This window comes from Aplysia californica, unplaced genomic scaffold, assembly GCF_000002075.1.
Source record: "Aplysia californica isolate F4 #8 unplaced genomic scaffold, AplCal3.0 scaffold00476, whole genome shotgun sequence".
Classification (NCBI taxonomy): Eukaryota; Metazoa; Mollusca; class Gastropoda; order Aplysiida; family Aplysiidae; genus Aplysia; species Aplysia californica.
Window position 1 is genome coordinate 80,531 of NW_004797746.1, and position 25,873 is coordinate 106,403.

The 25,873-nt window shown below is 39.6% G+C and overlaps 1 protein-coding gene across 1 annotated transcript in view; it reads right to left on the reverse strand.

The window, feature by feature from the left end:
• Positions 1–5,353: 5,353 nt before the first annotated feature.
• The window catches only part of LOC101859588 (DNA mismatch repair protein Msh6), a gene marked incomplete in the record, with an annotated part of 50,897 nt that continues 30,377 nt past the window's right edge, over positions 5,354–25,873 (reverse strand). Inside the window, 16 exon segments of the mRNA XM_013086531.2 lie at positions 5,354–6,353; positions 7,616–7,683; positions 9,193–9,327; positions 11,241–11,395; positions 12,117–12,206; positions 12,818–12,905; positions 15,546–15,668; positions 17,609–17,707; positions 18,663–18,795; positions 19,244–19,473; positions 20,253–20,353; positions 22,162–22,216; positions 22,798–22,894; positions 23,892–23,987; positions 24,691–24,771; positions 25,086–25,248. Coding sequence (XP_012941985.1) covers positions 6,296–6,353; positions 7,616–7,683; positions 9,193–9,327; positions 11,241–11,395; positions 12,117–12,206; positions 12,818–12,905; positions 15,546–15,668; positions 17,609–17,707; positions 18,663–18,795; positions 19,244–19,473; positions 20,253–20,353; positions 22,162–22,216; positions 22,798–22,894; positions 23,892–23,987; positions 24,691–24,771; positions 25,086–25,248 — 1,772 coding nt within the window.

The following is a 25,873-nucleotide window of genomic DNA, read 5'->3' on the forward strand; positions in this document are numbered from 1 at the left end:
AATGGGTGTCCCACGAAAATGGTCTTCTGTCGCGATAACACGGAAAGTTCCTCCTTTTTAAAAAAAAAATTCTGAGTTGAGACCCATGTGTAATTCACCAGAATGTTTGTTTTTTTTGGTCTAATGCCTCAGCTCATTCTTAGCGGCCTTCAATTCTTTTTCTAGTGGTAGTAGATGGCTTGTGCAGCTTGAAAATGACTTTGTTGTGTATGCTGTTTCTTTGTCTTAATAGTTTCTTCTTCTTTTATCAAGTATCCGCTGTATCTCAATCATCCCAAGTTAGCCCGATGGGCTAGGTCAAAGTCAAAGCAGCCTGCCCACTAAATGATCTAAATGGTCACTGGAAAAGTAAAAAGAATTGTGGTGGTGGTTGATGGATGTTCTTGTTCTACTGAGGTCCATCCCTGCTTCTATACTTAAAGTCGACTGCAGTTGAGTTGATGTTGTCGGAGTACTCAGAGGAGTGAAAAGTAGATCAATTCATCCGAAGTTCATCTTAAGGGAAGACACGGGTTGGCGACCCCTGTGAATATCGATAAAAATTTTAGAAATATCTAATTTTTGTTTGACATCTGGAACTATCAGGTCACAACGACGAAACTGTTGAAAAAACACCCTAAATGACCTAAAAGGGCGTTTGAAAATTGCGTACTGCAAAGCTTCCTACAAGGGCAAAACCACCACATGCATGCAGCTCGGAAATCCTCAAGGAATTTTAGCCAAATTTGCTGTTTTTTTATCGACTTGTGTCCTACACCACGAACATTCCTCAGTTAAAATTTCTAGTGCATGTCATAAATGGACGTACTGTCTCGAACTGTGTTCACTTTGCCATTTGGTTGCAATATAACTTTATAAGCCGCCGTTTGCGCAAAATCCAGAGTCGCATCAACATGTCACCAAAACGAAAGCTGAGAGACTTTGTTGATGGTGCCAGGGCTATGGCATGGCTGCAGGGTGGAGTTTGGGCTCGAGAAGTTGCCAGAAGGCTTGCAGTGTCATACTCTGTCATTGTCCGCCCGAGGCAACGCCATCAAGCCACTGGATCGGTCCAAGAACGGCCACGAGCAATTCTACCCAAGAAGACCACTCAAGAGTGTTTGCAAGTGATCCTTTTAATTAACTATGTTAAGTCTGAATTATCACTGTATCATCATTGTACAATATATGGCTCTTCAGCTGACTTTACTTTTTCAAATCAAACAACTACCTGTTGTGTCATTGACCTAGCGGTTGGGCTCTCACACCCGCAACAGATGGTCCTGGGTTCGAATCTCGTTAGGGGCCCGACTTTGTGTCCTTGGGAAAGGCACTTTGCACAAATTTTCCTCACTTCCCCCAGGTGGGAATGGGTACCCAGCTCTTGACAGTTGAGACAATGAAAGATCTTGTCAGTTTGTTAGTGTTTGAGCGCTTAATCAGCTGCTTGCACTGTGTATGCTTCCTGGGAAGCTGAGAATGTTTCTGAGTGTTCTATGGTCTGCTGGGGTAATAATATAATATAGTGCAAAGCCCATAGAGCTTGCTGTCGAGCGGGGATATATAATATGCACTACCGGTATACAAATGCTATTTATTAATATTATTATTAAATAGAACCAGTGATGTGACTGTGTGGTCCTTAATAACCCCAAAGTGGAAGTTCCACCAGAGAAAGTCTTGTGGGTGCTCTGGTGAGGTTTTTCTTCTTTCCTTCAAAAGCAAACATCTCTACCGTCCTTATCTTTCCTCCATCTTTTCTTTGTGTTACTGTACAGTAACAGCACCTCATATCTTTGGTAGGCCTATATATAATAATAATAAGAGCATTTGTATCCCGCCTTTCCCCACAGCATGGGCCCAAGGCGTACATAGGAGATTAAAAACGCATTCATACTAACACCATACAAATTCATCATGTGCGCACTTTTTGACAGCAACATTCTTTCAGACAATAAAAAATGCTCATACAAAAAGGCAAAGGTACTGTCCATTAATTAAAATATTTCTTAAATAGATGTGTTTTGAGTCCCCTTTTGAAGGTATCAAGTTTTATTTCGCTCCTCAAATCATGAGGGAGAGTGTTCCAAACTGTTGGCCCAGAAAAAAGAAAAAGCTCTCTCACCATATTTCTTCAGACACACACGAGGTGTTGAAATTAGTCTAGAGCCACTGGATCTTAGTTCACATGATAGTGTGTATGATACAATGAGTTCTTGAATGTATGTGGGAGACTGGTTAGTTTGACCCTTAAAGCATAGTAGGGCTAACTTATATTCAATTCTCGCTTTCAGTGGAAGCCGATGGAGCTCTTTAAGTAGGGGAGTCACATGATGGCGTTTTGATTGCTTTAATACTGGCCTGGCAGCATTGTTTTGAATGCGTTGGAGTTTTGCAATTTTTTCTTCGGGTATATGACCTATTTGTGTTGAAAGTGTTGTAATACTATAATATTGCTAAAAAAAATATACATATAGAGATCTAGTCCTAAACCCCAAACTGGGAGTTCCACCAAAGAAATTCTTGTCTGATATAGAACACAATGGACAAGTACTTATTGAACAGTGTGGCCATGTCACACTACAGGACCAGTAATTGTAAGTGTAAGATTGCAGGTTCGGTGGTTTCATTCAGCCTCAGCTCGGTTCGACGTTGTGTCCTTGGGAGAAGCACTTAACATAAGTTTCCTATTTGGCCCGGTCCTTTCGAAGACGGACATTAAACTAAACGCAGAGGTCCTTCCTCTCAAATAACCTAACAGGGTTAGTAAGGTCGTGAAACCTATACATGTACCATTTCTTTTTTTATTGGATAGTAGCAACATTACCTTATGTATATTCTTCATATTTTTATTCGGTCTTCTATTTTTTTAAAAAATACAGTGGTGTCTGACAGTGACAAATTTCAAATGTCCTTAGCATGTCCTTTCATGAAGCATGCTACAAAAGCAAAAACTAGTGACAGTGTCCACTTATGGGACAATGGGAGCATAATCTATATATTATATATACATGTATATATTTGTGAAAGTTTGTCACTTTGGTCACCTAAAACTTCCAAACGGTGGTTCAGAATTATATAAAGGGTGCACAGTTACATGTATATTAAGGAGTCTGAAGTCACTGCAGTTTAATTTTCAGTTTTGCATTAGTTACGTTTAGATCTAATCTTGGGAAAGTTTGTCTTCTAAGATGCCATTGTAAACAAGTGAGGCTTCCGTTCACATGCAGTGCCCACTGATCCCACAATGACTTAACGATCGATTCTTTTGAGTCCGTTCATCAAAAGCGGTACCCAGCTAGTTTATAATAAACCCCAAAACCATTTGCATCAACTATTGAAGAGTTGGTCTCGTGAAAAATGGATAAACTCATCCAAAGTTCAACAAAACTACAGAAAAAGAGGTGTTGGGACGCGAGAAAAAGTAACAGAGTTCAACAAAAGTCAAGTCGACTGCAGGCCTTCTACATGTACTATCTTTACAAAATAAACAGGTCTATTTCATGAACATCCAAACAAAACAAAATAACCCGAAGAATAAATTTACAAAATATAGGCCTACCTTTATTGAATACTTTCTATTCTAACAACGAAAAACATCAAAACATTTTTTTTACATTACGGTACATGCATCATGTATGTTAGAAACATTTGAAAACAGACATGCAGGGTAACCTTTACAAAAATATTTAAATGTCCAAAGCTAACTATGTGAGTCATACTGCTGGACACAGACAATATAATATGTTTGTAAGAGAATACAAGAGGCCATTTTTGAAATCTCGAAGAAAAAAACAACAACTGGATTCTCAATTTCATTTGGAGCCAGAAAAAAACCCAACATTTAAGCTCACACAGACAAAATATGAACAAAGTTAAACACAAAAACAGGCAGTGGAGACTTATCAACATAGGCTAATGCGAAGAACGATATTGAACATGAAATTTAGGTACAAAATGTTGATGAATGGAATACTGACAAAACTTTTCTGCTCAATCATAAAAATAAAAAGCAGTTGTGACAAATTCCTGAGGTTAATGTCATACAGGGCTATAATCTGCAGACAGCAACATGCAAAATTACAGTACTCATCAAAGACAGAGACGCAAGTCTCATCAATCAACTTACAAATTCATCTGAGATTTTGGCAAGAGACATGATATAATCCTGAACAGCAATGTGAATGTCTATAGACCAGGGGTGTCAAACTCAATCGCACAGGGGACTCTAAATTCAAATTACATGAGAGGTATCGGGCCAAAGCCAAATTGGGTCAACGCTCACTGAGCTACAAAAACTAGTCAGCTGCGGATGAGTTGATCATGTCGGGGGACTGAAATAAAAGATCAACTCGTCCAAAGTTCAACTTAACACATTACACCCTAAGGGTTGGGACGGGAAGCCTATTCCTAGATCTTAAGCAGGGGGAAGGAACCCACTTCCCGTAAATACAAACGTTTTAAAAAACACATTAAAAAAAAACCTAAACAAATTCCAAAAATCCTGAAAAAATAAAAGTTAAAAAGAAAAATGAACGTAGTTTCAGAAAAATATAACTTTATGTATGCGCAAACTGTTGGATATGTTGTAACTTTAGTTCAATCGGGGTGTCCGACCCGTTGCTCTCAGCCTCGCGGTCGGACCCTAGATCTACATTCTACATCTGATCAATCTGGATCGCCCCAAACTCTTGCTACATTTTCATCAAAATCTGATTCATCTGATTTGTCATACGCTTGTTTTTGCTCAAATCCATCATATTTCTTTTTTCAAACTCAGTTGTGTTGCTTTTTAACAAGTCGAGACTCCTTCGAAGTGTTGGAAACGCGATCGCACTTCGATCGGCTCTAATACTAAAACTACAGGCCCGAAACATTTCGTTTCGATATATAAAAAGGAAAAAGAAACATTTTGCAATAACTATGCAAATCAAAATCTCGGCATCAGAGTCTCGTCGTTTCTAAAGACGCTAGGTTGGCGTGACATTATTCACCATCCAACAATGAAACTTAACATGCAAAAAAGCAAAAAAACATTCTGCACAATGCAAAATACATTTTTAAGATATCTTGAAGGGACAGCAGTTAGAACCCCCCCCCCCCCCCCCAAGAAGATCAGCCCAGTAACACATCCAATAACAGAAAATAAAATACCATAAGGAACTTGAACTCAAGGAATTTCATAATGGCTGCACCCCATCTACTGATTTTACCCGAAACTCCTCGGGTCTGGCAGCAAACGAGTTCAACAATTATAATGGGAATCAAAACAGACAAAAGTTAACATAATAACACACCAAAGCAGAGACCAATTTTCATTCTTATGCCTATCAAAATATTTCAGAGCTTGAAGTACGGCATCTTTTCTCTTTTCTTGATTACGAGGCTGTTTCATGTTTTGAGTAAAGTTCTGTGTTATGGAGATTCTCGAGAGGGAGAAATTAACACATTACACGCTAAGGGTCTGGACAGGAAGTCTACCCCAAGATCCTACGCAAGGGGAAGCAACCTACCTCTTGTCAATAAACTCATTAAAAAAAAAAAAACATTAAAAAAAATACTAAGCAAATTTTTAAAATCCTGAAAAACTAGAATTTAGAAAAAAATGAATGTAGTTTCAGAAAAATATTACTTTATGTATGCACAAACTGTTGGAAATGTTCTAATTTTAGTTCAATTTGAGTGTCCGACCTGTCACTCTTACTCTCAGCCTCATGGTCGGGCCCTAGATCTAAATTCTACATCTGATTGATCTGAATCACCCCAAACTCTTGCAACAACGTTTTCATCAACATCTGATTTGTCATTTTTTTTGGTTCTTGCTCAAATCCACCGTTATTTCCTTTTTCAAACTCAATTGTTTCGCTTTTCAACAAATCAAGACACCCTCAAAGTGTTGGAAACGAGATCGCACTTCGATCGGCTGTAATACTAAACTAAAACGGCTAACCTGAAAAATTTCGTTTCGGTATCAAACGGAAAAAGAAACATTTTGCAATAACTATGTAAAACAAAATCTCAGCCCCAGAGTTTTGTTAAGGCAAGATATCCGTTTCTAAAGACATCTGGTCAGGGCAGGCGATTCTGGGCGAGTTAGGGAGGAGCGCGTAGAGAAATTCCGCGGGCGATCGCGGGCAAGTTAGAGTGTACTGTGTTAAAATTCTCTTGCAGGCGGGACACAATTGTTCGATGGGCCAAAATAGGCCCTTGGGTTTTGAGTTTGACACCTGTGCTATAGCCATACAAACTTCTGTCATCTCTTTCCCTGTATGCACAACAAACTGTCACTCTTTGGTAGAAAGTAGACGTAAGCTGATCACGGTGTCTGTCTCAAGCACCCTCTCATGTCCTTGATGTCACCCGACCAAACATGTCTGGAAGATAAATAAAAAATAAAAAATAAAACAAACCAAAAACCCATTGTGAATTCCATATAACAGAACGGAAAACTAAAGTAAACTTAGATTTTAAAAAATTTCACATGAAACTAATGGGGAATGAAATAACACTTTTTAAAAATTGATCCCTTTATAATGGTACGTACAATAATACATGCAATAATAGGTCTTCATCGACTCTCAACCGCAAGATCATGGTTTCGAATCCCATCAGGGGGCCCGACATTGTTTCCTTGGGAAAGGCACTTAACACGAATTTTCCTTACTTCTCCCAGGTGGGAAAGGGTACCCAGCTGTAGATTAAAAAAATTTGGGCACTTCGTCAGTGTTTGAGCATGTGTGCAATCCGCAGTTTACAGTGTATGAATCCTGGAGAGCTAAAAATGTTTCTGAGTGTTCTAGGGTCTGCAGGGGTAATGTTGTTGTAAATAAATCGCATAGAGCATGCTGTAGAGCCTGGATATGTGCTATATAAATATGCAAATTGTTATTCTCATTATTAGATCATTTAGAAGGTGGATTGTTTCAACCACGCCTGTCACTGTCAGGGTCTCAACTTGGACTGGCTGCTTGGGATATGATTGGATGATCCGAGATCAGAGAGTACTTAGTTTAGTTTTTAGTAGAGGTTTTATAGCAATCGCAACTGCATAAGGTCATATGAACGCCATGGGGTGGATGTCAACAGAGAAGTCTTTACAGGGAATCAGACTTACTCTGCTCACCTCTCTAGCTTCAACAGCACAAAGTCTACTTTGACTATCAAGGCACCCCAGAAATAGCGGGTCACAAGAGTGACAAACATACAGAAGAAGTAGAGGAAAAATGATGATAGTAAGGATTAGGAAAGAAAATGTAGCCGTCCCCTGTTGCAGTTCAGGCAGTTATGAGCATGACATTGATGAATCAGCCCATTTACAATTCTACTGACATAAGAAAATGTTAATGTCCCCCCAATGGGAATGGCCTAAAGACACTTCAGTGGCACTGCCCCGCGGGATTTCCAAGATCAGAGAATACTTACTTACACCAGATATTCATTAATGAAATAGAAAAGGAGACCCACCCAGAGGTGACAACACGGAAGAAATTTGAGAGAAAAAAATACCCCCAAATTTATAACATAAAAAGACAGCTTTTCAGATATTTCAGTTTCTGCTGCAGTTTATCCTCGGCTAAATAAGTTTTCCTAAAAACATCAAATGTGGACAGTCCATGCATGGGCCACTAGTACCAACCTGAAGATTCTCATGTCTTCCACCTGCTGCTCAAACTGCTTGGCTTTCTTCAGGGCGCTCTGAATGACCTGCCGAAACAAAAAGTTTCTTGATTTTTCTTATGTGATGTATTGAGCCCTAAAAAAAACTTGCTATTAATGTTTTTAGTTTTAGTAAGAGTTTTACGGCACTTGCAACACAACAATAAGGTCATATAAGTGCCGAAGATTAGAGGTGTTACAAGAGAGTAACTAACAAACACAAAAAAGGAGGGGAGATAGAGCTGACAGATTTTTTATAGGAAAGAAGGAGCAAACCCCATCAGAGCACCCACCAACCACCCACACTATTAATGTGATAAAATAACAATTTTCATCTACATCATCAAATAATAATTCTTTCGTTCACTCTTTTTTAGCAGCACCGCTTTCATTAAATATTATGAAGCAAATAGTTATGCTGTGTTTTGAATTAAGCGCAGTTAAACTTTTTTTTATCCAAACCTCTACAAAATTATCTCAAATTCCTTTGAAGGTTTGAGCCCCCACTGAAGACAGAGCTATTTAGATCAATGTGATGAACCTTGTATCCACATACAACATATTTAAATTACTTCTCTGGGAGACATTTTCGTATGTTACGTCATCAACAGGTTGACCGTTCAGGTTGTGGTCAAGTAATACCGGTCGCCTCGTTTCAGTCTTTTGGACAACTTTTTTGTTTCTGGTAAGTGTTTTACGGCGCTCGCAACTGCATAAGGTCATACTGACGCACAGGACACATTAAACTTTTTCAGTTGGCAGGAAATTTCGAATCTTGCCCAGGTGGCGGCCAAAGCCTACTCTTATCGATTTTAGACCACCAAGGTATCTTTAGTGTGCGCAACTTGCACACGAGACCTCTGAGATTTTTCGCCCTTGTCCGAGAAGGCTAGGCATAGATCTTTCCTACAAGAAGATCAGGGGTGCGGCTGAAAGACAGCAGTAAGAAGGAGCCAAGGAGTAGCAGTAGAAAGGCTGCAGAAAGAGTCAGGAGCCCACAGGAGGGGGCAAAGGGGGTGAAGGGGTGGGGACAGGAAGAGGAGACGAAAGCAGACAACAGAACATTGCTAGAGAGCAGGAAAGGAGGTGAAAGGAGACAATTTTAGAAAAGAAAATTTGTTTTCGGTCGCTACCTGGATTTGAACCCGGGACCTTTAAATGAGAGGCCAACACCTTAACCACGAGAGCCCCCTTTGACAACTTCTATTTGTGTATACACACAGTACATTTCTCAGAGTGAGCTGAAATCGAAACTAGTCCTACGATGTATGTGACGCATCAAGGACAAGAAGATGACAGTTATTTGAAACTGAATTACAGCTGACAATAAAAACCAACCAATCATGGATGCAAGGTCTCTGAATCATTATTTTAAAAAGTAAATCATCTCTCTTGGTTAAAAAAAAAACAACAACAAAATTTCTTAAGCTCTACTAAACTGGATGGGCCTATCACTTTGGAGGTAGGCTACTTAAGCCCATTTTTCTTGTGACTGACAAACTATCAATCATTAAATCAGACACACTTTACCCTCTGCAAGCAGCGTGTAATGCATACCTCTTCCGGAATACTTGCTAGTCTGGCTGCATTGAAGCCGTAACTCTTGGGACAAGCCCCCTTCACAAACTTGTACAGGAATGTGATGGTCTCTTGAGATGGGTCCTCCTCGTTTTCATTTTCCACCATACAGGCCTGAGACAACACAAAAATCATCAATTAATCTTATACTTATATGTAGTACTCACCCCAAATAAAAAGCACAGGCTCTGAGGGCTTTAGTACTTAGAATTTTTCAAGTAACAAAAGGGAGGGAGCAAAACAATAAAAGCATTTTATGTTCTGACTCAAAATTTAGAAATACATTTAGCACACACAGAGCCAAATTTGGAGGAAGCGGAAATCTTTTCCCAATGCATAAACGTCGCTGTTTACATGCGTCAAACACAAAGAATATATTTATGTTATAAAAGAAAAAAATAATGGACCTAAAATTTTGTGCGCTATATGTGTGTTTGTAAAGTGTGCGCCAGAATTTATCCGTTCAATCTAAATTCAATTTTCACAATTGCCGCCTTTTTTACTTCAACATAAAAGCAGCTGTTAATAAGTTACGATCGTGAATATTCTTGGCAGCATGAAAGTAGTCAAACACAGGTAACTCAAATTTGTCGCGGATTGGAAATAGTGTTCGAGATTTCCGTAATTCGTCATGTCAGTGTAAGTAGGTAGCGTAAACACGGCCTCGCGGGCACTCGCGGCCTTCCGACCGCGTGGTATCGGTAAAATCGGGGTAATTCCGATAGCTGTTTCTTTGCTCTTTCGCTATAAAACACCAAATGCCATACACCTTGTAAAAGTTCAGCTTTTCCTCGTTACAATGGTGTAAGTTGTTTATATGTCCGATTATTAGGAGCTGGAGAATCGCCGACGAAAGCGAAGCCTCTCGCGGTCGGAATGCGAGGTCGGCCGGTTGAAAAATTGACACGCGTGCATTCAAATGCTTCGCGGAACGAGGGATGATTAAATGCCGTCTTTTCATTGGCGGAGAACTGTAGAGCTTTAAACGGGCTTTCCCGAGATACAAGTTTAGCCTTTGGCGTCTTTATAGAAAGCTTTTAAAAATACCATCAAAATGTTCAAAGTGTCCCTTTTTACACAAAATATGTATAATACCGACTTATAACAGGTATCAATTAAAAGATCAGTTCATTTTCTATTAGAATAAAGTTATTAACTTGGAATTATTTTTCATCAATCCTTCCGCGAGACTCGGAAAGCATGTGACCCCGCACGCGGGGTACACTACAGTATAGAGCCGACTCGCTCGCCGCGGGGGCCGGTGCGCCGCCGCCGGGTCAACGCTCGGTGTTTTTGTCGAAATAACGACAGATCGTCGTGTTTGAGGCAATAAAGTACTGATTTGTAAAGATCTCACTGTCTTGAAAAAAATTAGGCTCCATATATTTGTTATAGTGATTGTACTCTGTTAATGTGGAGATGTTTAGTGCACTTGGTACTTTTTTTATGTCTGTCAAACATGGGGTTGCAGCCAGTGACTGACTTAAACAAATTTGATCAAATTTTAAACAACTTCAATTTTCTTAAAAATTGACGGAGAGGTTAAAGAATGGTACCAAAATGCTCAGTGGATATAGGCCTTTCAAATGGAACAGATAAATTTGGCATACAGCAAGTTTGAAAATTTAGTTTCTGGTACCTAGTTTGAGATTCGAGTGTTGCGTGTTCCGAGTGTTCCGGAACTCCGTGAAGTCAATACAAAAAAAACCAAAGGGACTGAAACCGGGACCGAACATTATGTTCAAGAAACCCAAGAATTCGTGATTATTGTGTTCGAGATTCATGGACTCTACTCAAATATCTCCTGTCACATACAGGAAATTAGATGGCACGATTAGACTGGTCAGGAGGCATTATGAACCACCCCTCTCAAAAAATTAAAACATAACGAGTTCTGAATCGGAAAAATTTTTTTTCAAGGACTAAATGGGTAAATCCTGTCCTAGCAACTGTCTGAAGAAGGACAGAAAGGTAGGTAAACACTTGTTCCCCGTTATCAGTATCACGGCAGAAAATCTTAATCTTACCATGTGGCCGAGGCGTACGTTGCTGTCATTTTTAAACTCCTCCACCAGAGAGTGGTAGTGGGTGGAGAATAGCGAGCGACACTGAATGTTTTCCGACAGTTCCTTCACCACAGAGCAGGCAATGGCCGTGCCGTCGTACGTTGCTGTCCCCCGACCTGAAAGCCATTGGTTTGTAAGAGTTTAGTTTTAGTAAGTGTTTTACGGCACTTGCAACACAATAAGGTCATATAAGTGCTGAAGATTAGAGGTGTTACAAGAGAGTAACAAACAAAAAATGAAAGAGGGGCGATAAAGACGATAGATATTTGATAGGAAAGAAGAAGCAAACCACACCGTCCACACCAGAGCACCCGCTAACCACCCATTGCCATTAGTTTGTCAGAGAAAAGAACACACATTAGTACTACAGCAACATTGAAAAGGAAGCGAAAATATCTGCTCACAACTTGCAGGAGAAAGCAGGATTTCGTCAAACTTTATTTTAAATTGAGACTAACGATTTTTGACGACTGTGTAAATAGGACTTGACAGTCAATCAATATGTTCATTCACGTCTCGCAAAGTTTCTATTACTCAGAAGGCAAGTACAACACAATATAAACATTATCTTTCAATTCGAGTAAAAAGAACAGCAACCTAATAACAGTCATTCAGTACCATGGAAAAAGAAGAGTGCAAAGTGCACAGAAACTACAGAGGGGGGGGGGGAAAGCCCAACAAGTGGCATCTTCCAATCTTCCAACCATCAGTGCAATTTTCTCGACTTGAGGACCAAAACCCCATCCAATAAACCCCCCAAAATAGCAGTCCCCAATTTAACAATTAATTTGACATTTTCAGCTTAAGCAAACGGTTACACATGAGGACAGTACCGACCTAATTCATCGAGAAGCACCAAGGAATGTCTGGATGCGTGCTGCAGAATGGCCGATGTTTCGCTCAGCTCCACAAAGAAAGTACTTTCCCCTGAGAAGGTAAAAAGATACACAAAATGAATTACAAACACCTATGTCAGAGAAAATGAAAGCTATGAAATACACTATTTTATGTTAGAGAAAATAAAAACCAGAAGTAAAGGACACGAGTTTGACTCATACTTGGGCAATATGTCCTGAGAGTTTGTCTTTCTGAAAAAACATACACCCCACAGATCAGGTCCGCCCTCACAAGAAGAAAAGTCAAAGCCGCTTGCTTTCCTGCACAATCTCAATTGTTCAGATGGTGGCAAAAACATTTACAAGCAAGCCAACTTTTTAAAAACCCAATCAAGGACACCAAACAATATAACATCAAATACAGAACTTTACTTTTTATCCAATGCTCAAACCTTTTGGGTGTCGCAGGAAGAAAGAGACTTTCTGCCACCAGCTGGAGAGCTCTAGGTCAGGGGGATGCCATGAGTAAATACGTAGAAATACAGAACAACAAACAAAATTTTGTCAATTGAGAGTGGTTCTGGTGGTGTAGGCTAAAATGTCATCTCAAATTCCCGACCTTCGAATCCGAGACAGTTCCAGAGAATTCCGGACAGTTGGCAAGTCAGTATTTATGACAAACAACAATATTTTAAAACTTACCTGACATGATGCGGTCACTCGCCCCCAGCCTGGTGAAGATTCTGTCCACCGGGGTCAAGCGACATTTCTCTGCCGGCACATAGCAGCCCTGAGGACAACAACAGTAGGCTTCACATCACAACGATAATATGGCATAACCACACTACGCTATAATGATGACATGACATAACTTACTCTCTTTAGTTTTAGTACGAGTTTTAGGGCACTTGCAACACAATAAGGTCATATAAGTGCCGAAGAATACATGTATTACAAGAGAGTAACATACATAAAAAAGAAGGAGAGATAAGGACAATAGATGTTTGATAGAATAGAAGGAGCAAACCACACCAGAGCACCCGCTAACCACCCACACTTACTCTCTCCCTATACCGTCCTATAAGGCGGAGAACAGTCGATGCCACGCTTGCCTGACCATGGCCACGTTCTCCAATTTCAGCACATCCAGGCTCTAGGCGATTGCTTCATCTCTTATTTTGCCTCTATAGCTTCCAGTTGTTTGTTTTAGCAGTGGTTTTACAGCGCTTTCAACTGCATAAGGTCATATGAGCGCCAGAAGATAAGAGGTGTTACAAGAGAGTAACAAACATTTAAAAAAAGGAGGGCAGATAAGGACGATAGATGTTTGATAGGAAAGAAGAAACAAACCACACAAAAGCACCCGCCAACCACCCAAACTTCCAGTTGGTCTGGAGGACATAACATGACACAACAATACAATAATAATTGTCTTGGATGGCCACCAACTTAAGGAGAAAAGTGGGGGGCTGTCTTAGGGTGTCATTATAATGTTAAAAAAATACCAAACAAGGGATGAAATGAGAATTGGCCGTTTGTACAGGTGATTGTCTTATAAAGGTAACCGTTAGAGCAGGTGTGACTATTTGCATTTATATAATGCAAATCCATGCTCAATGCACTTTACAACCCATCTGTTATGATCACAGCAGACTTTCGAAAACACAGAAATATTCTCGGCTCCCCAGCGCAAACAGCTGATTAAGCATATCCGTATGCCTTGGGGTCATTTAGTACCCCCAGGGTTGTATTCATCACATTTTAGAATACTTCTAGTGCGAATATCTCTATGAAACTTTAAGTATTTCTAAAAAAAATCATTTTGAAAGACTGCTATGCAAAGTGTACGGATCTGATAAACAAGTAAATTTCCTCTTTGGAAAGTTGGGGTACTGAGTTCCCAATGTCGTATGGATACGATAGTAAAACATGACGTACAGTTAGGGTTAAGCATTCAAACTGACAGGACCTTCCACCAACTATGGCCGTACCTATTCCCACCTGGGTGAAGTGAAGATAATTCCTGTAAAGTGCCTTGCCCAACGACAGAATGTCAGGCCCCTGATGAGGTTTGAACCCATGACCATTCAGTAAAAAGCCTGACAGTTAGACCACTGAATAAACAATATTCTCGAAGAAACAATTAAAGTTTGTTTTGTTGGGGAAAAAACAGAATTATTTTGAAATTTCTCAAGTGATCCAACTTCTCATTAGTTTATGCATACACCCCTACCCCCAAGACAGAAAGTGGAGATGAAAGCAGACACAGAGAGGACCATACCTCTAGACACTGAGAGCCCCCCCCACTTTGTTTTAGTAAAGGTTTTACGGCGCTCGCAACTGCCTAAGGTCATTTGAGTGAAAAGGGGTGGATGTCAAAAGAGAAGTCCTTACAGGGAATCAGACTTACTCTGCTCACCTCACAAGCTTCAACAGCATCCACTATCAAAGCACCTAAAAAATAGCAGTTCACAAGAGCGTGACAAACATACAAAAGAAGTAGAGGAAAAATGACAATAGTAAGGATTCGGAAAGAAAAAGCAGCAGTTCCCTGTTGAAGTTCAGGCACAGTTATGAGCGTGACATTGAGGAATCAGCCTCTTTACATTAACAATTCTACTATGCATAAGAACTCGAGATGTTAATGTCCCCCCTTTTGGGTATGGCCTAAAGACATTTAGCACCGCCCCGGGGGTCTCCCCCCACTTAATCTGAGGGCAAAGTGTTCAGTATTCAAGTCAATGCACCTGTTTCTGTCCTGGAATTCAAGCTAGTACGATCAGCAGAAAACTTTGGAGTTCTTTCACAGCTACTTCGGGCTTCTGGTTGACTCGGAGGGATTGAGCATCTCCTCTCAAAATGACAACACCAAAAACAAAGCAGGGCTTGTGTGCACATTACGCTCATTGAAGAAAGTTGGCCAAATCACAGTGGAAGAGGAGGCTTGACCACGTTTAGAGCCAGTGCAAAATTCCAAGTTTTTGTGGGGATTTTTTTTTGTCTAGTGTCCCGAGCAAAATTCCAAGATTTTGTGGGGATTTTTAAAGCAAAATTACCAAGTTAATCACTGCCCTAAAACTGAAGTAACTCTAGTGAGGATTAAATAATTGAAATTGCTGAAAATGGTTTATGGCCACCAAAAGACAGAAGAAGGCTCCATTCTTGTATTTTAGTTTAACTTTTAGTAAGAGTTTACTGGCACTTGCAACACAATAAAATCTTATAAGCGCTGAAGATTAGAGGTGTTACAAGAGAGCAACAAACACAAAAAAGAAGGAGAGATAAGGACGATAGTTGTTTGATAGGAAAGAAGGAGCCAACCACACCAGAGCACCTACCAACCACCCATCACTCTTGTATGCAAAATGGCTGTATGGAGTACGTTATTTAAAGACACCCCCCCCCCCCCCCCCCTGCACCAAGAACTCACCACTTGTGCCATGATTGTGATGAGCCCCACTTGTCTCATGAGCGTGGACTTTCCTCCCATGTTCGGGCCGGTCACTAACACCACTTGACCTTCAGAGTAGCTGCCGTCTTCCTCATCATTCTCCTACACAAATATATATAGATATATATACATATATAAAAAAAATGTTTTTATAGTAGAGTGTTTTACGGCGCTCGCAACTGCATAAGGTCATATGAGCGCCACAGAAATATATATTATACATTACAAAAAAAGTAAAAAACAAAAAAAAACAACCCCAAAACAAACCCACCACCTAGTTGGAGAGAAGAGTTAGTTAATTCTAGTACGGGGTTTTAATTGCTGGCATTTGCAACACTATAGGGTGATATCAGTGCCAAAGATTAGAGGTGTTATAAGAGAGTAACAAACATAAAAAAAGAAGGAGGAGAGATAAGAACGGTAGCAGGTTGACAGAGGAAAGGAGGAGCAAACAACATCAAAGCACCCCCCCAACCACCCACTTGGCGAGAAAAGAAAGTGGCTAAAAAAGCAAACTATCCTATACATAAACAGCTTGTGCCTCTATAAATGAATTATTCACAGACTACAATTTAGGGTTGACAAGTACATTCTTACACAGACCTGCCTAGTTTGACACTTTAAAAAATTGGTAATGAAATGGTCAAAAATTAGTACTTTGACTTAAAAATTAGTAATAGTATAATTTTCCTTCTACGAAGTGGGGGCCTACTAAAAAGAAATAAAAAAATAAAAATTTGAGTGACAGCTTACTTATATTTTCCGTGTATAGTGGACTATTTACATGGAGAGGGCTTTTGATTCCAAATCATTGAGAGGCGTTTAACGAATACTCATGATCATCTACGAATTATTTCTGTGCAAACTTGTCGTAGAACTAATTATTCATAAAATTGACTCGATTTTTTGTAATTTTCAAAGTACATTCGTATCTTTGCAATAGGGCCAAATCTCTGGACATATATCCGTATTATTACGAAAAATTCGCAAATATAGGTAGGTTTGTTGTTTTTACACGCTGGTTTTTTATGGGTTGTTTCCCCCCCCCCCCCTTCAATTTGAGGCTTCAACTACTGCTGCACTAAAAATCAAGCGGTAACTGAAAAGGCATCATTTTACAACGGAAGTAACAACGAGACACAAGAACAATTAAAAGGAAAAGACAACCATTCTACTTTCGTGTCGTCAGTGAGAGAGAGAGAGAGAGAGAGAAAGAGAGAGAGAGAAGGAGTGGGGGAGGAGGGTTGATAGAGAGAGACGAGAGAGAGTGGGAGATAAGAGAAAGAGACAGGAACAGAGAGAGAAAGAGAGAAAGAAAGAGTGAGGAAAAAGCACTTTCTGAGAAGAGAAATGAGACAGGACGTCAGGTCCCACTTATGGAAAATGACGAAGCAAATCAAAATTACGGATTTCCGTAAAATTTCCATCCCCGTATTACTTGGCGAATGACATTGTGCCCATCCATACCCTTACCAAAATGTATTTGTGCCCACTGCAGTGATCTTATCTGAATCAAATGCCTTGAAATTGAAAGCTTAATGCCATTCAACCCAACTCAGTAGAAATACCCGCTTAAGAAATGTGAAAACAACTTTCCTTGAGAAGGATTTAGCGAGTGCTTGTTTTAGTAAGAGTTTTATAGCACTTGCAACTCAATAAGGTCGTATAAGTGCCGAGGATTAGAGGTGCTACAAGAAAGAAACTAACAAAATAGAAGGAGGGGAGATAAGGACGATGGATGCTTGACAGGAAAGAAGAGCAAACCACACCAGAGCACCCGCCAACCACCCCCACCCGAGCAAATACATAGAATTGTCTTAGTGTTAGTAGACGTCTTACAGCGCTCGCAACTGCATAAGGTCATATGAGCGCCAGAAGATTAGAGGTGTTACAAGAGAGTAACAAGCACAAAAAAGAAGGGGAGAGAAGGGCGATAGATGTTTTATAAGAAAAAAGAAGCAAACCTATGAACAGAGAGAAAGAACACAGAAAAACTACATTACAGAAGCCAGTCACAAAAACAGAAGTATTAGATCCCTTACATCCTTGAGACCAATGAGCGTGTCATTTGGTATGAAATCTCCACCTTCAAACGTCCTTGACACACATGGATGACGACCTTCTCGGATTTCTAACATTGGCTGCGGAAAGGGAAAAGAGGTAAAATAATGTGGAAACCCTTTCATACATCAATATCAAACAACATCTATCAAATAAGAACAACCCTATATATATAATACACTGCCAGGTTAATTTTCAGTGGTGTATGCTCCTCTAATCAGCATTGCTTTCAGACAAGAGTATCTTCTCATCCTAGGATTTTTTTTTCTCAAACACCTATCGCCCTTATCACTCCTTTTTTTTCTTTGTATGTCGATTTTATTTTCAAAATTTTTCTTATAATTCTATGTTCTGACAGCAACTAAATATTAGATACATATATACTATACTAGAGGGGCCCCCTTTCGATTTAAGGAATGATCTGTGCATTAACATCAACTGAAAGCCATTGGCCTACTATATTTACACTCTACTAAAAATGGAACAACAAATCTTGAGAGATGCAAAAAATTAGGACTAGATCTATACTCTCAAAACAAAATGTGCCTAACGAAATATCACTTCCATTGTGAAGGACAGCTTCGCAGATTTGTTTCTTTTCTCAGTGGAATAATCACAAAGGCCAAAGAAGGACACAAACTTTTTGCAAATATATTTTTCTAAATTCAGAAATTTAAATAAGTAAAAAATTAGGCTCCGTCATGGGAACCTACCTATCTCTCTGCAGGTACTTACCAACTTTCAACTCTGTAGCTGTCGTAGTTTTACGGAAGAAATGAATCATGTGTTTCTAAGTTGCCAAATATATAATAGATTTATGTGCGGTACCATAAAAAAAAATTCACAACCAGGATCAATCGAAGGGAGGAATATGTTTGTATATTTCATTTATTTTATTATTCCAAGTTAACACAACACCACCAACACCCTCAGAGGAAGGACAGGATGGTGGGGAGGAGAAAGAAAGAAAGAAAGAAAGAAAGAGAGAAAGAAAGAGAGAAAGAAAGAGAGAAAGAAGATAAAAAGACGACTCACCTCTACTCCCTCCTCAGGCTGCACAAACTCGGGCCGACACAAACATCCTTCTCCTCCCCGGCTGTAGACGGTCAGCGACACCAGAACGTCCAGCACGGAGAGACACTCAACAGCAGCGATCCACTTCTGGTGTCTGGGGACGCACAAAGAAACAAAGAGATTTTGGTGGAGGAGAGTTTGTTGTTCCATTTTCATAAAAAGACATTTTTTTCTTTTCTTCATTTAGAGGTTCTGGTGCACATTTCTTCATTGCAGAATGCACATGGTATTTACAGTATAAGAGTATTAAGCCGACTTTCCTACCTCATTTTCATTTCCGCATGCTGCCATTTCTTTAATTGAGGACAAACATTTTCCATTCTTATAAATGGAAATTTAAACACTGTGCCCCCCCCCCCCCACCCCATTAAATAAAGAAACCAAACCATTTTTACTCTCTTCTTGCCTTTCTTGAGATGAAAATTCAGCTGAATATGAAATGCCTACAGCTTTAGTCCAGAATTTTTACCAGAGTAGTTGACACCCCCCCCCAGCTCAGGACATAAAACATTCATTTTCAAGACAAGGAAATAATCTCTGACCTTTCATCAAAATTATGGAATATCCTTCTCATGATGTCTTTGAGGCAGCAGGCTTTCCGTTCTTCAGCATCAGTCAGCTGTGCAAGCAAGTCATTGATCTCATCCGTGCGGTATCGCTTCGCGCCTTTCTTAGATGACATCAACTCATAACTGTCTGGAATATTTTTTAAGGCAGACTCTGGAACCTCCAGTTGGTATCGGTTCTTGCCATTTCCCCAGTAGACCAATGACTGGAGAAGAATTCAGTTGTCCTTAGTTTTAGTAAGAGTATTACGGCACTCACAACACAGTAAGGTAATGTAAGTGCTGAAGATTAGAGGTGTTACAAGAATCGCAACAAACATAAAAAGAACGAAAGAGAGGTCAGGATGATAGATGTTTGCTAGGGAAAAAGGAGCAAACCACACCAGAGCATCCACCGGAAGGGTAATGTGAGGAAAAACACCCCTGTCAATGACTGGGAGCCAAACAGGTCAGGGAAGCAAAGGAAAGCTACATTTATTGGCCTGCCTAACATAACATTAATGTGAAATAATAAAACTCTAAAAAAATGTATATGCCATTGCTAGTTACAGCAAGGCAATGAAGGTTTTTTCCAGTGAAAGTTGTCATGCCTTGTCCAAGAATAGCGACCCTCCCCTGACCGCATATCTAACAGTCATGTCAGCTGCACTAATGGCCGCTAAGTGACATATCACTCAACCAACAGAGCCTCATGAACATACTACACAAAAAAATCGTTTTAGCTCTAGTAAGAGTTTTACGGCACTTGCAACATAATAAGGTCATATTAATGTCAAAGATTAGAGGTGTTATAAGAGAGTAACAAACATAAAACAGAAGGAGGAGAGATCAGGACGAGAGATGTTAGACAGGAAAGAAGGAGCAAACTACACCAGAGCACCTGCCAACAACCCATGTGTAGACCAAAAAAAACCAGTGGAATAGAAATGGATATGTCCTGGAAGTAAAAAAAACAAAAACAAAAAAAACAAAACAAAAAACTCACTCGACAGCTGAGAGCCTTTTTCTGCGCGTCAAGGTAGTTGAGGAGTTTCCTCTCCACTTCTCCAATGTCTGCCACTGCCTCATCATAATCAGGATCCACACCTGGCAGGAAAAAAATTCCAAGAAGTGAGGTATGGTGTACAACCGAGGGCCGCCAAGTAAATTATGGTAAATCAGGTTTTTCAAATTTTACAGGAGAGAAAGAAAAAAAAAAGGGTTTTCTTGAAGTGTATTGGGTGGATAAACATCATTTTCATAAGGGAGCCTAAAGTCATGGTATTTGTAGGCTCCCTTATGAAAATGAAGTTTATCCACCCAAAACGACACTTCAAGAAAATCCGTTTTTTGTCTCTCCTGTAAAACTTGAAAAACATGACTTACCATAGTTTACTTGGCAGCCCTCGAAATATGTCATGGTTGATAGTCAAAACTTTATGCTTCCATTGATACAACCAAGAGGTGTGCTGCTGCTTCAACCTCACAGGTCCACGCCAACTCAGATGAGTGGGATACAGCTTCCCAGCAGGGGACGGATTGGTTGATAAAATAATGTCCCTACTCAGGAATCAAAGTCACGTCTTTTGCAACGAAAGAGAAGAGCCTAACCCTGACATCATGGACCCCCGGTAAAAACTTACCATGACAGACCACATTGCTTCAAACAAGCTCATTAGACCCAACTCTTACTTCCGCTGCTTTTCCTATGACTAACATGACTATCTTAGACAATGATATTGCTCTGAGAATGTTTATTCATCATGCACCAGAATGTGTGTTTGCCATAAATACGGGCTTATTTTCCTGTTACTGTTCCACTTCCCCGATCAATCTTGCCGATGGACAACCTCCAGCATGAAGAACTTCATGTGTCTCAACCAAAAAATTCACTTTTTGAAATACTAAATCTCTTTAATCTTTCTCCATATGCTACACTGTTCATTGCAAAGATCATGAAATTTACTCTAATATGTGTGTGTGCTTGGAGAAAGGTACCAAATGACGCATTTGGAAAAATCCCGGGGGGGGTTCCATCTCATCCTCATGTACAGAGATCATTTCATTTCTGAACAATATGCTTTTTGAATTTGTAAGATATCTTCAGTAGTTTTTGAGATATGTGTGATTTTGTAAGGCAAGATACGGAAACAAAGTTTTGCGAAAAACGGGTATAAAGTTTCCCCTTTGTTTCTGCTTCAAATAGACAGATTTACGCATCGAGACGACCTGACAACATATTCGCTACTCATAAACCAACTTTAAAAAGCAGCAAAGATAAAAGAACAGCATCAAAGTGTTAAAATTACGTCTTCAAAACAAATTCACCACCAGCTAGAGCAAAAATTTTCAAGAAATAGATCTAGGTTTGCGCAAGGCGTAAAAAGGCGATACAAGTTTGCTCTCCAAAAAACGAAAGGGTGTGGATGCGCAAAGCTTCCCTTTGTTTACATGTTCTAGATATTCATACGCACTACCCACCATTAGAGAGGGGAGAGAATGACCTAAATTTTGATATGCATTGTGATTGGTTTGATTTTATGAATGGACAATAGAAACCATCTGCAGTGTTTACTCAGAAACCAAATTTCTCATGCATTTTTTTTGGATTATGCAATATACCTTGTTTTAAAAAACATCTTTAAAAATGTATATTAAAGTAAAAGAAACTCAAGTTCTTGTAAATATCGATATATTAATGGATAAAGAATCCATTTCTAAAGGAAATTAAAGTTTTGTCAAAAATTCTATTTTTGACCTCTGAAACCTGATATCTCGGTTCGAGCAAATGCATCTTTACGTACCATTCATCAGGCACGTTCACATATGGTTCCAGGACACAAAAAGCCAAATCACAATTACAGTTCTCAAATTTATACAATCAAGCCTATAAGGCAGATGTTACAAATACTCACCTTTGCTAGGATCAATGACACCATCTTTCTTTGCTTTCTTGTGGTCAAAAGCGTTCTGTGAAAAAACGTGACACTCAGCATCGGCATGTATTTTCTAATGCTTTTAATTGTTATGCAAAGATTCGTACATCTTTATAAGCTTGTTAATGTCTTTAATCATATCCTACATAATGATTGTAAATTTAACTCACTGAACACTGAGCCCTTTCACTTGGCACTAACGCTGAATACAGGCGTTTTTGGGAGTATTTCAAAACAACTCTAAGAACTAGCCAATTGTAATTATTTTTTGACACAGTAAAGTTACATTCAAGTTTAATCTAATACAAAACATTGCCCTCCCTATCGGAGAAGTTTGGTTTCATTGGTGTGTATATTTGTTTGGTTATAGAGAAAACGCTCCTTGTCTTTTAAAGAACCTTACCAATTCACGACAGCCACAGCATTAGCTTGCTTTGATAATCACTTTCCACCACCAATGTAAGAAGTTATTTTCAAGCTATAGGCCTACTTTTCAAATTAAAATGTTTAGACACAAACAAAGCCCAAGCAGAGGCAACCTTTTCCAAGAACACATGGCTGAAAGGGAAGAAAAGTGGAGAAAATTCTTTCACAGAAACAAACGTATCTCCTTACGTCAAAGAAGTCTAGGTCCTCTGAAATATCAGGGAAATGGGCGTCAGTCTTTTCATCTGACTCCTTCACAGTCACACTTCGTCTCAGCAACTTTGACCTTCAAGAAAACATCGGCATGAATAAAACAAAATAAACATTAATTGACCACATGGATTCGACAGTTTTCTACAACAACAGCTTGAGATTTTTAAAACTCTTTATCTCCGGCAAGCCGCTCCCTGCGGCTCGCGGTCGTAACCACTGTGCCACAGCTCGTGCACATTCCTTTTTACGACGACTTCCACGTCAAATTACTTTTCGGTAATTGCCGAAAACAGGTCTCATATACTGGAAGCTCATTCGTTAGATGAAAAACTATAGAAATAGGTTAGCTAGTTTCGATTTAATGACGTTTTTGTCATTTTTAGATTTAGCACCAAAAAAAAAGGGCCCCAGCGTAGTGAGTTTACCCCCCCACCCCCCGGAGATAAAAGTTAAGTTGTAGGAAAGAGAGAAGAGAACTACATCAACATGGTCGGGGTCATTTAGTGCATTTTTGCCTGTTTGTTGAAGCACATCGACACAATAATGGTCATTTAGTGCTGGAAAAAGACAGACAGAAACAACAAAGGGAAAGTGAACAAGTAGGACCTACCACTGGCGCCCTCCGACCACCCGCGCATTTAGTGCAGACAAAAAGCAAAACAAACAGACAGAAACAACAGAGGGCAAGGAAAAGAAGAAGCACCTGGAGGCATCCTCCCCCAACCACTACTACACCTACACAGGTAACGACAAAGCAGATAGTACACATCCGCCACTAACACTAATTACATTTTATAAAGACAAACATTTAGCACTTGCTTGAAAACAATGAAACATTAGAGAACTTATCCAGCATTCTCGGTCTACTATTCTGTTTAACTAAGTGCTTAAAAACACCACAAAGAGAGAAGAGGTAAAAGGTTTAGCCAACTGTAAGAAATTGTATGGGTCAGTAGACTTGCTACACCAGAAACCTAAATCTATTGTTAAACCTCGTCTCCTTGGGTCAAAATGTACTTTAAAAAAAAAAAAGAGTCTTACATTTCCTTCAGATCTCTTCTATTACTTACTTGAAAGATTTCACGTGTGGCTTGAACTTCTCAGTGACTTTCATGCAAGCCTTGAAGCCATCAATTGCAGTTAAGAAGTCTTCAATTTTTCTCTTGCTGTGTTCAAAAAAAGAAAAAGAAATTTGACATCATTAGACACATTGATGTCAGCAAGATCAAACAGGGCAGAATGTTAATAACCATGCAAAGTTCATACTCAGAAATTGAGAAATGATGACTAAAAGTATATATTGATTATGAAGTCACAAAGGAACTCAATATGACAGACCTGTCGCAGGACAGAAACATATAAGTAATACATTATCACCAGATCCGTTTGGGTGTTTTTGGTTCTCTTTACCTCACAAACTTCCAGAACTTCAAGTGTGACGTAATACACAAAAACACATAACAACACAGGACGAACAATTTGGATTTGAGGATAGACACCACAGATCACTCGTTACACATAAAAGGAGACCCCGCCGATGAATTTTCCATGATTCAAGTGATGGGCTGTTTCAACCCTGCCTGACAGGACCAACCCTGGCCGGGTGAAAAAATACATTGCAGCTGAAAGACGGATATAGCTCACAAAATAATGTCCCAACACACCAACCAAAAGCATATTTTCTGCAGAGTGACAAGTATACCACAGAAGTCAGAACAAATTTAGGCCAAAGTTAAAAATATGTAGGAAAACAAAACAACAACAACAAAATCCCCCCCCCCCCAATTCATTGAGCATGAAGAAGTCTAAACATCAGAAAATTTCCAAAGTTTCTGAAACTTAAGGAAAAGTGCGTAACCATTTCCTTACCTGTAAGTGACTTCTTCATACAAGATGGCCCGACTGTCTGGATGATTTTTGCTTTTGCCAGCTGAGCCGATCGAGTGAATTCTGAGAAGACAAGCATAGACCCAGAGAATAAGTAACATAAAAAAAGACAGCCTTCGATCACCTACAGATTCAGACTGGATTTTTCAATTACAGTCAAATGCTCAGACGAATACAAACATTTCTGAGTACACTAGCATTTTTCATTTATCCCCTCAGTACATTTCTTTTCCAAATAATTTTAAAACAATACTCACATCAATATTTCTATTACACCATATAATTTTTAATGGACTACAACCTTTGTCAATTTCTTCCTCTGGAAAATCAATAAAGTTAATGTTATCCTTACTCATTTCCAAATGGCATTACTTTACCTGCTGAGAAGCCTTTCCAGATCTGGCAGTTTTTTCAAGATCGAAACAGCCTCGTCCATCGCAGCTCCTGCGCCCAACAGATCTTCCACGGCATCTAGACGGTCATAGATAGAGGCAGGCTGGCACAGCGGAGCACACAGCCACTGTCGGAACAGACGTTTTCCTGGCAGAAATGAAGGAACAAAAGGAGTTATAATAAGTTTGCAAAATATTCATATTTTTAATTTTGTGTCCATTTCAGTAAAGAGACATGGAAAAAGCACAAAAGGGTCTACAAGCCGCACCTGAAAATCACCCTTGGAATTCAGTGGAACAGGACCACAAGAAAAGGGGAGAAAAAATAATCCAATTTAATTTATCCATTCTGTCTGTTCAATCCTCGAGGTACTGGCACTTAGAAAGAAACACTGTCTCAACACTGGGAGAAGAGACCCAAGAACTCTACAGTGCAGCCTTTGCACTAGAAACTGGGATGTCTATTGGAAGATGAATGAGAAGAAGAAAGATTTGTCACTCCCAGAAAAATGCTGAAAGCATAATAACTGTATCAGTAAGTTAAACACAATTCAGTGGAAGACATTACGCACACACAGACAGATAGACAGACAAAAGCACACATACTGACCAATAAAGAAAAAGCAGCAGCCCTCCCGATGTTGTTCCGGCACAGAATGAGCATGACATTGATAGATCAGCCCATTTACAATTCTACTGTGCATAAGAACATGTTCATATCCCCCCCTTGGGAATGACCTAAAGACACTTCAGTCAGTAGTACTGCCGGGGGG